This window comes from Emydura macquarii, unplaced genomic scaffold (assembly GCF_026122565.2).
Source record: "Emydura macquarii macquarii isolate MOO-44397 ecotype Brisbane River unplaced genomic scaffold, CSIRO-AGI_Emac_v2 contig_499, whole genome shotgun sequence".
NCBI classification, from domain to species: domain Eukaryota; kingdom Metazoa; phylum Chordata; order Testudines; family Chelidae; genus Emydura; species Emydura macquarii.
In genome coordinates, this window is record NW_027130636.1 from 1,473,382 (window position 1) to 1,488,663 (window position 15,282).

At 47.0% G+C, this 15,282-nt stretch overlaps 1 protein-coding gene across 4 annotated transcripts in view; it reads left to right on the forward strand.

The window, feature by feature from the left end:
- EPHB1 (EPH receptor B1) overlaps window positions 1-6,114 on the forward strand; it is a 351,973-nt gene extending 345,859 nt beyond the window's left edge. For all 4 annotated transcript variants that reach the window (XR_010918133.1, XR_010918132.1, XR_010918134.1 and 1 more), the window contains one exon: window positions 5,732-6,114. Coding sequence is in view for 1 of the 4 variants with exons in the window: in XM_067538719.1 (XP_067394820.1) it covers window positions 5,732-5,774 (43 nt within the window). In the remaining 3 variants the exon portion in view is untranslated. The remainder of the gene's footprint in view (window positions 1-5,731) is intronic.
- Window positions 6,115-15,282: the final 9,168 nt, after the last annotated feature.

Here is a 15,282-nt window from a genome sequence, read left to right on the forward strand (position 1 = left end):
AAATATCATCTGATTTGGCATGTAATGTCTTTTGTAAAACCTAGCTGGGATGCATTTCCAGCGTAGAGTTCTTCAGCAATTTAGACTTTCTACTCCCATTAACATAAATGAGAGGCCTAACATCTGAACACGCTATTGAAAATGGACCCTAGTGTGTAAGAAATACACGGATATATATTTCCTTCCATATAAATTATCCTTTTAGATAATCTCAGTTTCTCTCTCCTTTTCTCACCTCTGCTTCCTCCCCTTTCCCCTGCTGAACTCTAGATTACTAAATAAAAGTTTCATTACTACCTAGGTTGGCTAAAATGACTTTTATTCAGTATGATGATGAATTTTAATAGGAGTAAAATGTCAGGCACAGCTGGAATTATTTTTAAAAGCATCAGTAAGTTAGGACAGTCGTAGAGAAGCCCTAGTATAATTACGCTGGCGGTCCCCAGTTATCAGTAGCCAAACAAGGCTACTCAGCAGTCAATTGCTTTGTTATTTAATGTGGTGGCTTTATGTTTCCGAGGTGCAATTGGATATTAAAAGCTTCTTTGCCCCCCTGAAGTGGCTAAATAATGGGATTTCACTCACGTGCTGTATTTCTTGGGTACAGTGTGAGTAGGAGGTGCTCCAAGCGCTGCTCTTTTTGGCCCAAATCCTTTTTCATGAAAATGCCATTTTGCATTTTAAAAGAGGCAGTCTCTGAGGTGAGCACAGAAGTCTCATTTAGCTTCCCATTCTCCTGAGGGGTGCTCGGGGGGGCGGCTATGGGGGAGGGCTGGAGTCCATTTTGGGATTGTCTCCCTCTGTAGCCGGAATCCATGCTACATCTGCCCAGCGGACAGCAGTCTAGCTCAAGTTCTTATCCCAGGGCCTATGGAATGTGGGTTTCTGGCACACTATTCAGCTTTCTCTCCTCCTAGCTCTGAAAGTCGTACCAAGTGTCTATTCCAGGAGGGCACAGAAATCCTATCCTGTTTATTTTCCTCTTTGGAGCTACGTCCAGAGTCCATTCCAGATAGTCACAACTGTCCAGTTCAGCTTCTTTTCCTTCAAGAGACTATATCCAGAGTTCAATTAAAAAGGGGAAAGAACTTAGTTCAGTCCTTCTGATCCCAAGGGTGTTATACATGGCCATGCCAAGCAAAGACATGACTAGATCCCACAGCATGATCACCCCAGCTCCACCCACTGCCCATGACTGTCCCACTATCCCCTGAGCCCAGTCTTTATCTCCAGCTACCTGGCTTTCTGGGCAGAGCTGGCACATCAGGGAGACAGCCTAGCAGCGGCTGGTGGATCTGAGCGGTTATCAGAGCTAGTCTTTGCCTCGTTCCCGTTAGTGGTTCTGGGTAAGAGGAACCATGCTTGATGACTGACACTGCCAGAGATGCAGATGCACCAAATCCCAGTGACTTTCAAGGGGAACAAACACCTGCTTCTATTGGAGCTCCCCGTCTCCGTGTTTAGTTTTCAGCATTGAAAAGCAACCTGTGTCTGAGAAGCGAGTGCCACGGGATGAACTGCAGACCAACTGAGAAATGAAATTGCCATGCAACATTGACCATCTCACTTGACCTCTGCCCACTGAAGGAGCTACTTATGACTTAGTTTTTCATTCTACAGTGGTGTGCAACTTCCTTTATTGTTTTCAAATCAGCCTGCCCCAGAATTTTTTTTCTCCTCTTCAATACATACCTTGCCTCCGGCTTAGATCACGCCTGCCGGAGGCAAGGGATGGGTGAGGTACAGTTCTCCTGCTATGTTGGGTTTTCTATATGCACTCTGCTGGCTATATGTGTGGGAATCGTATCTCCCTGTATGGCTGGCCCACTTACAGGGAAACGCCTACTACTCCAAGCTAGCAGAGCTGTATTAGCTCAAGTGGTAGAGGCTCCCATGGTCATAGAATCATAGAAGATGAGGGTTGGAGGGGACCTCAGGAGGTCATCTAGTCCAACCCTCTGCTCAAAGCAGGACTAACCTCAGCTAAATCATCCCAGCCAGGGCTTGTCGGTAATAGAAGTCTTGGTTCTGTCCTTATGGGTGACTGGTTGCGGCAACTTCTTACAGAGCAGAGGCCTGTATAGGATTTGGAGCTCTGTATCCCTTAGGATGAGCTTTCTCTTGAGTTTCAGCTCACTCTCAGTCCTATACTCTGTGTTCAGCTCCTGGCTACAGCCAGGACAGAGGTCTTGTCTTCACCGCTAATAAACGTGACTTTTAAACCTCAGGGCAACTACTGGGCATGAGCTATCTTGAAGTAAAAACTTAGTGGACACCAGGCACTTTAGTTTTATCAGGAGGGAAACCACCAGGCAAACAGCCCTATACCCGCTCCAGGGGTTGACCTTGGTGAGTTTACCTCAGGGTAAAACTACAGTGTCTAGCCTTCGCTGTGTTTTTACTTCACGCTAGCTCATGCCCCTTTGAACCCTGAAGTTAATAATGCACCTTTCTGACGGCAGTGAAATCAAGACCAGAGAGAACATTAACCACGCTGGAAATATTTCCTGTCCTTGCAGTGGATTTGTGTCTTGTTTTTGTTTGGTGCGTGCTGGTGGCAGTGTATCTCCAGTGCTTCTGCCAGGACTGCTTAATCCTAACGGTGATGGATCCAGAACAAAAGTCTAGATCCTTCTCCCCCCCAAGCTTCAAAGCAGTACAAAATCAGAACCTGGTTATCTGCTACTCTCATGTCATGGCCAATGCACCCCTAGCCCCCAGCACACCTGCCAGTGAAGTTATTATCCAAGGCGAAAACCCTGGTTTGGTTGTGCTGATAGTATTTTTTGTTTAAAGCTGGAAGCCTTGGTAGGGGTCTGAAAAGGAGGAAAGGAGTGGGGAGAAGGAGCTTGCTTGGGTCTTATGCCAGAATACACACAGACTGAGCCATGCGGGGAAGGGAGAGGGAAAAGAGGCAGCGTTTGGACAGGGGTCTTTACCACTGCAGCATTAAGCAAACCCTGTTTTATTAAAGTTATGGCTCATGCTGGCCTTAGAGAAATAGAGGTGTCAATTCGCCTGTTATTAACTCCACTGCCTGGGGCACAGATTTCAGCTAACACAGCCAAGAGCTGGAGCTAATCTCAAGCACAGATGTGAAGGCCAGGGGTAATTACCCAGCCTAGCATAAAACCGGAGGGGAAGAGGAGGAGAATTCAGGCAAAGCTATATTGCGTCTGTGGAAAGAAAGGAAAGACTAAAAAATAGTAACAGAAAATGTTCTGTTGCAAGATTTCCTAACTGTAAAGTACAGAATTGAAGATAGCCACTGTCACTTTGTGATGCAGTGGGGAATGGAGGTAAGGGTTGGTTTCCTTTTAGCCCTTTCCTTTTTGCTTTTGAGGCATGATCAAAGGATCAAATTGGGAGGACATATTTAGTGGGGTCCCCCAAGGGTCAGTCCTGGGCCTAATACTATTCAATATTTTCATTAGCGACTTGGCTGATGGAGTGGAGAATGGTGTGGAGAATATGCTTATAAGATTTGTGTATGACACCAAACTGTGGGGAGTTGCAAGCACTTGATCTTGATAAACTGGAGAATTGGTTTGAAATCAATAAGATGAAATTCAATAAAAACAAGTGGAAAGCACTTAGGCAGGAAAAATCAAATGCACAACTACATAATGGGAAATAACTGGCTAGGCAGCAGTGCTGCAGAAAAAGTTCTAGGGGTAATAATAGTGGATCACAAACTGAGCATGAGCCAACAATGTGCAGCCACTGTGAAAGAAGAAACTGGGGAGGCCTCAGCTGGAGTATTGTGTTCAGTTTTGGATGCCACAGTTTAAGAAAGATGTGAACAAATCAGGAAAGTCCAGAGGAGAGAAACAAAAATGATGAGGGTCAGACAACAATGACCTATAAGGAAAGATTGGAGATGTGTAGTTGCGAGAAGATAAGACTGAGGGGGAACTTTCAAATATGTGTAAGGTTGTTATAAAGAGAACAATGATCAATTGTTCTTCATGTCCACTGAGAGAAGGACAAGAGGTAATTGGCTTAGTCTGCAGCAAGGGAGATTTAGGTTAGATTTTAGGAAGAACTTTCTAGCCACAGGATAGTTAAGCACTTGAACAGGTTACCTCAGGAGGTTGTGGAATCCTTGTCACTGGAAGTTTTCCAGAACATGTTAGACAAAAAGTTATCATGGATGGTCTAGGTGTACTTAATCCTGCCTCAGCACACGGGGCATGGATTAGATAACCTCTCACAGTCCCTTACAACCCTACATTTATATGATTCTACAATTCGAAATCCTGGACAGTCCAGCCCCACCCTATCTATGCATGCTATTATCTTACCACAAGGTTGACTCTGGCCTTTGCTCCACCAGTGAAGACAGCCTGAATTACCTGCTTGTCAGCTTCTCCCAGAAGCATCTCCGCACTTTCTCCTGGGTCACCCTTACACGTGGGAAAAACTCCCCATCAAAACCCACAGAACCAACATTTTATCCAAGCTCCTCTGTAAAATTCCCCTGTACTGTGAAGTCCACAGAAAACTGTCACTGGAAAATGGCTAGGCAGCTGGCAAGCTGCAGTTCCTGTGACTTCTGCTTCTGACCGGCCTGTTACATTTATGAATTACTTACGACATCCACTTTTTACTGTCTCCCCATCCTGCCTTCCTCCCTGCCTGCTTGTTTCTTTGTTTTATCCACCTCGGGCCAGGATTTCTTTTACCCTAACTGCGACTGATGCCTCGCTCGAGCTGGTTCAAACATGGGCTTTTTCTATGTGAAACGTGTTGCTGAAAACAAATTTTTAAAAAAGGGCATTGCTGCAATTTTGTTTTTTCAGGTTTTCTGTTTTTGACAAAAACCACACAAATTTTGATAAACTGTTTCCCCCTGAGCCAATGTGAGCGTTACAGTTCAGGTGCTTCATGCCCTTATTCTCCCTTATGGACCGGGCTCCTTGCTAGACTACATTTCCCAAGATGCACCATGGTCATGAGGCTTCCCTAAATGACTGTGCAGATCAGCCAACGTAAGGACTGTGGTGCATCATGGGAGATGTACTCCAGTCAGAGAACACAGGCCATTGGATAGAATAGGGCCATGAGGCACCCAAATTACACCACCTGTGAGGGCCTGCAGGGGCTCAGGCTGACGGAGTTTAACGTTAGCCAGAAATGACACGTTTTGATTCCGTTCAACTAACCGAAATGTTTTGATCCAGCTCAACTCATCTCAAAAGGCAATATTTGATTCTGATTTTTACAATGACAACTGGAATTTTTTTTTTGCAAAATCAACATTTTTTCCTACAGGCAGTTTCAATTCTTGCAGAAACCACATTTCTTGCTGAAATCTTTTATCAGCAGAAAATGCCTGAGGAGCTGTTGTGATGACTATGGCCAGATGTCAGGAATAGTCAGGGGATTCTGTGGCATCTTGCAGCCTGGTGGAGTTTTACCAGGATACTTACACCTAAGGAGTCAGCACACATTTTCACTGAACAGCTGCATGGGATTTTAAAACCTAATGGCCAGGAAGCTTTCTGTACCGCACTTCTGTAGCATTCTGTAGGCCTGCAAAATTGTATCTTCCAGTGCCAACAATATACCCAGTTTCAGTAGGGCACGCCATCTCTTAGCTGTGCTTTGATGCTCTCTCCCATGCTGCTGAAGCACTAGTAATGTGAAGAGTTGGGGTCATTTTTTTTTTTTTTTGCATTAAAATAAACTCATTTTTCCTTATTTCATTTTTACCCCTTTTCTCTTTTAGGGGGAATACATCAATAATTCATCTCCCAAGGAAATGGAGATAGACCAGTAATGCTCCTCCACATCCTCTGGCAAAGCACCCCACCACCATGATCGCAAGATGGATTCTGACCTCTCCACCATGATGTCAGGCTCTCGTGCCGAGGACTTGCTCTGTCCTGCTGAGCAGAGGCGATGGGAGTCCTCCCCTCAGCAGCATGCACTGTGCCAGCTGGCAGATGCCCTGTCCTGTACATAGTCAACGAGATGTCTGTACAAGATTTTGCCCCGTTGTAATTTTTTTTTCCCAATGCGTTGATTGTGTTGAAATTGTCGGAGTTTGTAATGGTAACTTTCAGAGAATATTGTACTAAAGAGAAAATTGCACTCAATAAAAATGATGAAATAAGCCTGATCACTTTTCCTTCCTCTCCCATAGACATGATTTTTCTCCTGCTATTTGTCTTCAATTTAGAACTGGTTAAATACCATAAACATATTTTTCTATGAATATTCATTTGAGGCCAGATCCTCAGCTGGCAGAAATCAACATAGCTTAAATGGAGCAATGCCAGATTTAGCTCTTGCCTTTTGAAATTAATCCATTTTGGTCTTGATCACATCCCGTTTGTGGCTGCTTCTTGTGAAACTCCAAGAGAATGGGTTTTATCAGCATGGATGTTTAAAGAAAGAAAATTTCAAAGACTCATGCATGAGTTTTCAGGGAAGTCACATCTTAAATTCTCCCTTGGATGAAATTTACCCTTCTGAAGAGAGATAGCATAAGGGTTCTGCACCACGAAATCCTACTGAAGGCTATCAACACAAGTGCTGTGTATCTCTTAAGTCACACTTAAGGCAAGATCTCAAGTGGGCTATCAATAGTGCAAATATTTCCATGGTGTATATAAGGTGCAAAGGGTTTGGAAGGACAATGGCAGATCCCGGGCAGATTAAGGTTGTTTGTTTGTCCTTAACTGCACAATCCAGTTTAACAATGTTGAGTCTTAACTGTACATTCCCAAACTTTCAAAGTTGTAGGTTTCACTTAGAAATGTAGCCTTCTCTTTGAATGTCCAGGTGTTCCCAGTTCTTTGGCTTTTGAAGGGAAAACCCCCCCACCTACACTGTTCACTTGTGGATTTTTCCCTTTAAGTAACTGATAGACATTTACAACCTGCACTCCAGGTTCAAAAAGGGATTTGTCTTTAACGGGACTTGTAAGAATGCCACTGTGAAGGGCCACACTCGCTCTGAAAGGGTAACATAGGCCAGATGAGCCGATTAACCTATTAGGCTGCAAACTGGGGGACATTTAGGCTGAGAAGAGAGCCCTAATTAAGGGAAGCTCACCTGTGCAGGAATAGGTGGGGGGGAGGCTTCTCTCAAACCAGGGAACTGGTAGCAGAAAGAAGGCTGCAGGGAGGGCCACTGAAGTTACTATCTCTGGAACAAGGGAGAGAAAAGGATTTGGACTCAAAGGGGAGGGTGTGTCTAGCAGACAAAGAGGAAAGTGGTTTGGCTAGATGAACGGAGAATGCAAGACTGGGATAGGCAAGGTAGGAAGCAGTCCAGGGAAGTAGCAGGAAGGTTTGTGGTTGCCTGCTGGAGATAGGGCCCTGGACTGGAACCCAGAGCTGAGGGCAGACCTGGGTTTCCCCTTCCAGCCACTGAGTGAGTGGCACAATCTAGGCAGTGAACTTGGAGGCTGCCTGGGACTATGCGGTCTAGGACCTGAGGAGTGGCCCAGTCAGGGCGGTGGACTTCGGGCTGCCTGGGATGGCAAGGAAGATGCTGACGATACTCCAGAAGGGGAGGTCTCTCGTGACTAGGTCAGAGGGCTAAGATGAGGTGCGAGCAAGACAACAAGCCAAGGAACTGCAAGAAGAGGCTGTCAGGCTGAAAAAGCGAATCCCCAGGGCAACCATAAGAAAGCACCACTGAGCCATGAGTAGAGGTCCCCATGACAACCACTGACAACTTTTAGTTTTAATGGGACTCTAGAAGGTGCGTGAAGAGAACAGGGCAGCTGTGTAGAGTTGATGGAGCATTAACAAAACACGTCTGAGTCAAATAGCAGAGCACAATTGGGTCCCAGATTTAAACTTCCCCTGCCCCCTTTTCTGGTAGTGCCTGTCCAGGGTTTCTAGGATACTCTGAGCCAGAGCCTCAGCTGATATCAATCAGCATGGTTTCACTGAAGCTACATCAATTGAGGGTCTGGCCCATTGCCTGCCACGAAGCTATGTCCATTCACACCAGCTGGGGCTCTGATTTTTCAGATACCTATTCAAAACCGGCTCCCTCTTCGCCTCCCTGCTCTGGTGCCGCGTCATGTACTGCCATCCACCCAGCAGCCAAAATGCTTTTGAGATCCTCCGAACACCAATAGATACAGCTGTCAAACCCACACCAGACAGGAGGCTCAGAGTGAAAAATCATTGCTGCATGGCTGTCAGGTTTGAAAAGATAGCAGCAGCGTGAAGCTTTCCATTTCTCCACGGTTCAGCCAAGAAATTGCCATATGCCTGGTTCTTGACACCAGGGTAACTCACTGGGCTTCAGCGAGTCGCTCCTGATTTACAACAGCGAGAGGGGACAATCAGGCCAGGAATATGCCAACTAAAACCTTGTGAATAAAGCTAGTTAAGGCCCAGATCCCTATTGGGTGTACGTTGCCAAGCTCCAGGGACATTGCTGAAGCTAACGTGATTTACAGTAACTGAGGAGCTGATCTTTAAGTGTGTGGTAAAGATGCTGGGATATGGTTCTTTGCCGTGTTACACTAGCTTGGAACCAGTGTCACTCCACTGGCGTCAATGCAGATGTGGGGGCAGCAGGCAGAGAATCAGTCCCAGAGGTGTTTGTAAGACAAAGAACATGGATGACAAACAGAATGTGCAGCAAGACAGTGAGCGGGGTGAGATTTGCCCGGCTTACAAACAAAACTGGCGATAGGCAGCTGGGGCAGCAATCACCAGCTTCCAGTTGCATCCCTGGCTGCAGAAGTGCACTCCGTTCTGCTTGTACTGTCATGCAAACTTGCAGAGTAGCTAACATCTGCAGGACCTTGCAGTGAATAACACTGAATGAACAGTTCTCCAGCAGAGAGAAATCAGTCAGGAATTTTCCCCCATGAACCATGATGAGAGGACTTAGTAGGTGCCAAAAATTGGCTCTGACAACACAGCCCTCAGAAGAGCTAGCTGAGCACGTTCTATTTCAGAGCTAATTAGGAGTGGTATGAATCATCCATTGGTATATGGGCTCTTACCATCAATAATCTTTTACTGCTTTACCAGCTTTCACATTTGTACTTCAGATATTAAGTTTATTGTATTTCTTGGCTACTGCAGCTCTGAACACGTGCTGCACCTTTATGAACTCATACAACAGTTGCACATTAAATCCAGTGGTTTTGTTCACCTCAAATGATCTAAAATACCGTCACTCTATTGTTATGGATTTGGGTGCATTAGTTTGGAAGTAGCTATTCATAAAACAAGACATTTAGCACGATTTTCATTTGCGGGATGATTTTTTGTGCAGCGCAACCTACGGAACCTCCTGACAGTCCACACTTAGCTTCTATCCTGCAAAGACCTCCTACACCTGCCTTGCTGCCCACTCCTGACTAGTCTAGCCTTGGTTCAAGCCCTCTCTCAGCAGTGGTTTCCAATCAATCATGCTGACTTTTGCAGTGCATTGATACTATCTGTAATTAAAAATATATTTGGAAAGTAGACTAGCCAACCTATTTCACTTATAAGCGGCTCCAGAATTTAATCCTACTACTTCAGAAAGAACAGATTATAGCACCATAATGTCATATAAACGTGGGGATGGAAGGGACCTCAAGAGATCAGCCTCAAGGAACTGCAGCCCTCTATGCTGAGAACAGATCAAATAAACCTAGATCACCACTGACAGCATGGGCAGCACGTGACTCCTGCCTTTGGGGAGGCTGGATGGGGGGCACTGGCACTTGGACTGTAGCCCTGCCCCCTGTCCTGCCCCTCATCGTGAGGCCCCGCCCATGTTCCACCCCTGCTCTGCCCCAGGTCCCACTCCTGCTTGGTCCCCTCCGCCGAGGCCCCACTGCTCACGCCTCTTCACCCTCTCCCGTCTGCCGCTCATACCTCTCAAGGGGAGAAGGGGAAGAGGCTCGGGTGGGTGCATCTCGTGTGATGGGACCGAGCGGGCACCGGGCCTGGGTCAGAGTGGGGATGGAACATGGGCGGGGCTGAAAGGCTAGGCAGGAGCTTCCGGTGGTAGCTGTTTGGGGGGGGGGTTAGCCTCCACAAGTCTATTATACCCACTGCCTGTGGCTGACAGGTATTTGTCTAATGTGTTCTTAAAATATCCAGTGAGGGGATTCCCACCAATGCTGAGTACAGCTGGACAATTACCTCCCATATCTTAGATACGACACACCCATTAATACACTCCAGAGTGTATTATTTCACAACTGCATCACATTATTGACTCATATTCAGTTTGTGAGCCAGTATAACCTCAGATGCCATTCAGCAATTCCACCACCTAAAGCCAATTGTTCCCCTTTTGTAGTTGTGTGTGAGACGGGTGGGCCTACCCCGCACTAGAGACAAGGGCGTGTATCCTGCATTATGGGTGGAGGAAGTTCCGCCCCTTAGACCATGCTGGTCATGCTCCAACTCCTGCCTCAGTACAAAAGGGAGCAGCCCAGCTCATTCAGGGCTGCCCACCAAGGAGGAAGGAGCCCTGCTGGAGGATCCCACCATGGAACCAGCACGGCTGGGGACAGGGAGAATTGGGGAACCCAGAAGGAACCCCGGAGCCTGTGACCACCTGCCCGGAGGCTTGACACGTTGAAGGACCCAGAGGCTCGACCAACCGACGAAGCACCATCAGAGGAGATGGGGTAGGAAGTAGCCAAGGGTTGCCACGACCTGTGAAAGAGTCAGCATGTTGTGAGAGGATCCCCACTGACTCAGTGATGAGTATCCCTTCCACCATTATGGCCCTGGCTGAGGCTCAGAAGATCAGGAGGGCCTAAGCCCCCCTACCCCAGGCACCACACGCCTCTAGGTGGTGCCCCACTCCCCCAGAATTGGGCAACATTACTGAGTCAGACCATTAGGCCACGCTTCCCTGACCCAGAAGGGCCACATACTGACTCTGGACTTTGGGCCATAGTGCCTCGCACCCCTGGACAATCCAACCCCCAAAGGGGGACAGAGGGTATTTACCCCCCGACATCGTACATTTGATTTTTACTTCTTAAGTGAAGTACTTCAAAATTGTCTTTTTTGAGTTTCGTCTTGTTAATGTCAGAACAATTCTCCTATTTTTCAAGGTTGTTTTGCATTTTATTGTCGTCCTCCAAAGTGCTTGCTACCCCTCCCTGGTAGATGTCATCTGCAGATTTTAGTAGCATACTCTCCATTCCATTATCCAAGTCATTAATGAAAATATTGAATAGTACCAGATTCAGGACTGACCCTGTGGGAGTCAACTGTTGATAACTGTTGATAACTACTCTTTGAGTATGGTCTTTCAACCACTTGTGCATCCACATTACAGTAATTTCACCTAGACCACATTTCTCTGGTTTGCTTATGAGAATGTCATGTGGGACTGTCCCTGAAGTCTCATTAAAATCATGATATATCACATCTACTACTTACTCCCAATCCATGAGGCCAGTAACCCAATCCAAGAAGAAAATTAGGCTGGTTTGACATGATTTGTTCTTGACAAATCCATGCTGGCTATTCTTTGTAACCCCATTATCCTCTAGGTGCTAACAAATTGATTGTTTATTTTTTTGTCCCAGTATCTTTCCAAGTATCAAAGTGAGGTTGACTAGATCTATAATTCCCTGGTTCCTCTTTGTTCTCCTCTTAAAAGATTGGTACTATGTTTTCCCTTTTCCAGTTCTCGGTGCGTCACCCATCCTCCCGGAGTTCTCAGAGATAATTACTAATTGCTCTGAGTTTGCTTCAGCTAGTTCTTTAAGTACCATACGATGAATTTCATCAGGCCCTGCAGGCTTGAATACATCCAACTTATCTAAATATTCTTTAACGTGTTCTTTCTCTATTTCGGCTTGTGTTTCTTCCCCCCTATTGTTAATATTAATTGTGCTGAGTATCTGGTCACCATTAATCTTTTTAGAGAAGACTGAAGCAAAATAGTCATTAAACACCTCAACCCTCTTGATGTCAAGATCTCCTTCCTCACTAAGTAGAGGACCGACACTGTCCTTTGTTTTTCTCTTGCAATGAACCTCAGCCTTGAGCTGGAGAGCCATCACTGAATGAAGTTAGAGAGCAACAAACTAAGCAAGGTGTGCCGTCTTGGCATTGCCTTGCAACATTTGTGAAATCGCAATAGAGCACAATACAATAAGTGATGGTGCCGAGCTATGACAATGCACAGTCATAACATGCACAAAGACATTGCAGCCCAATGGAAAGATGTCACATCATAGAAGATGAGGGTTGGAAGGGACCTCAGGAGGTCATCTAGTCCAACACCCTGCTCAAAGCAGGAATAACCTCAGCTAAATCATCCCAGCCAGGGCCTTGTCAAGCCACAGTTTAAAAACTTCTAAACATGGAGATTCCACCACCTCCCTAGGTAACCCATTCCAGTGCTTCACCACCCTTCTAGTGAAAAATGTTTTCCTAATATCCAATCTAGACCTCCCCCACTGCAATTTGAGACCATTGCTCCTTGTTCTGTCATCTACTACCATTGAGAACAGCCTAGCTCCATCCTCCCTGGAACCCCCTCTCAGGTAGTTAAAGGCTGCTATCAAATTCCCCCTCATTCTTCTCTTTTGAAGAATAAACAAGCCCAGTTCCCTCAGCCTCTCCTCATAAATCATGTGCTCCAGCCCCCTAATCATTTTTGTTGTCCTCTGCTGGACTCTCTCCAACTTGTCCACATGATTGTTTTCTGAGTCTCTCTCTCTACCATTCCTGGCTGGGGGAAATTTTAACCCCCTATTTCTCTTCTTGATTGTTGACCAAGGGTCATGCATGTCTGTTTTGGAGGGGATGGGGTTCTCATCTCTTTCTTCTCCCCTGTCAGATTCTGGGAGGAGCCTGGTGTCTGATTTTCTGCTTCAGCATAAGGAAAGCAGCCAGCAGTATCTCCTATGCCAGCTATCCAAGCCCTGCCTTGCATTTTGGGCCTGGCACAGCAAAGTCAAAGGAAACACTTCCATGGACATTCAATAAGGCCCTTAATGGAAACTACACCTATTGTCACCGGTTTTCACGCTAAGTATTTAAATGGCTCACATCTGCACTGCAACTGAATGTTTCCCAGCCGTTGCTGAACTGATCCTTGTAACACCCCTTTTAAACAGATGAGGCACAGAGAGCCTGCCCCTGTTTTTCTAAAGGTCACAGGACCCAGATCTCCTGAGTCCCAGCCCTGAACCCTAACCACAGGGCTATTCAGGCACTGTACCTGTGAAAGGCGCACCACTCCTTCCTCTGTTCAGTTAAATAGATCGAGCTCCTTGAGTCTATCACTGTAAAGCAGGTTTTCTACTGCTTTAATCATTCTTGTGGATCTTCTCTGAACCCACTCCAAAGGATCAATATCCTCCTTGAATTATGTGTTCCAGAACTGGATACAGTAGCTCAGCAGTAGTCCCACCAGAGCCAAATACAGAGGTAAAATAACCTCTCTGCTCCTACTTGAGATTTCCCTGGGTATGCATCCCAGGATCGCAGCCACATTTTGGCCACAGCATCACACTGGCAGCATGGGTTCTGGGAGCTGATTATGATTACCCGCCACAACCCGCAACATTTTTTCTGAAGCTGCTTCCCAGAATAGAGTTCCCCCATCCTGCATGTATGGCCTGCACTCTTTGTTCCTTGAGCTATACATTTACATTTAGCCATATTAAAAATCACAGTATCCTTTTATCAAGCTGGATGCAGGGAACATATTTCCCTGTAACAAAGCATTTTCTTACTTCTCCTTTAAAAATAAAAAATAAAGCCTGGATTCCTTTCAGAGAAACCAATAATTTAGGGAGGCCACATGTAGCATTGTTTAGAAGGAGGGGAATTTGATTGGAATGTTTTTAACTATTCATGCAACGCTAGGGGAACATGCCTAAGGTGTCACTGTGACTCCACATTTGTGAGAGCACGTGGGTTTCATGGGCAGAGAGAGACGCGTGTGTGACAGACAGCATGCATGCACTGGCATATTGATATCAGGAGGACAAGCTGATCCCAGCCTCTTCTGCGGCTCATTTTTTTAGATGTCTATCTGTGGCATCCCGACACAGAGGACAAGTCCAGTTAGAGAGGGGGCATTTGCAAGGTCTTGCCTCTTCATGAGCCAGCAGAGTTTTGAGACCTCAAAGAGGTTTGAGGCATCATGGTAGAACACTGTAGCCGGGAAGTGTGGCCTCCCTTGGAGATTGATGGTGAGGGAGAGCCAAACCGGGAGTACAGCACCACCTGAGTGGAAGCAGGTGGGTGGGGCAGGAAGTATAAAAGGCAGGCCTTCCTGCTCAGTTTGGGAAAGGTGGCTGAGGGAGAAGGATGTCTCTCCTTTGGTGCCAGGGTCTGGGGCTGCACCTGATCATTACCCAGAGGAGAGGCTGCCAGAGCTGCCCACTACCTGGGACCCAGAGGACCTGGAGGAACTATCCAAGCTGCCAACCCCCTGCGAGCCAGAGGAGACCCCCAGGACCCTGCAACTTGGAGGAGCTGCCTTCCACTGATGAATCCAAAGAGTTTCTGGACCTGCTGTTGAGTGTCGAGGCTGAGGGTTTCTGGAACTTCCCTCGGGCAGAGTACCCTGAGGAACTGGGGTATGACTCCAGGGGCCAGGTACTCTAGGGAGAGGGTGGAAGGAAGTAGCCCAGGGGCAGCTGACTACAGTCCAGTTGAGCTTACTCTTGCACCAAGTTGGTGCATTTTGTCTGGAGTGCCACTGACCCAGTGATGGGACACCCTGTCACTGCCAGGGCCCTGGGACGCAGTGGAGTCGGGTGGGCCTGTGTCTCCTTCCCCCCCCCTTTCTACTCTGACCTGGGGTGATTACCTGCTATGGGCCAGAGCCTGTTCCCCGCTGTCTGCCCTGCCCTGCCTAGGGGCTAGGGCTTTTGGACTGCTTGCTTGCCCCTTGGGGGGCTAGAGACTGTTCCCCCCCATTGCCTGCCTGAGGGCTTGGCCTTGGGCTATTTCCTCGCCTTGCCAAGGGCTAGAGACTGTCTTCCTGTTTGCTTTGCCCATCCTGCCTAAGGGCCCTACAAAGGGCTAGAGACTGTTCCCATTTGTCGGCCCTCCCTGTCTAAGGGTCGGGCCTTGAATTGCATGCTCACCCTGCAAAGGGACTACTACAGAGACTACTTCCCCGTTTGCTTGGCTTTCCTGCCTAAGGGCTGGGGCCTGAAACTGGGGCTCACCCTGCTAAGGGCAGGAGATGGTCCCCTTTTTTTTGGATGCCCCACAGGGTGCAGGTGCTGGGTGGCGAGGGAGGGCCACTGGCCCTGCCCACAACAGGAGACCCTTTATAAACACCCATCCCCTACTGTCTCTTGAATTCAAT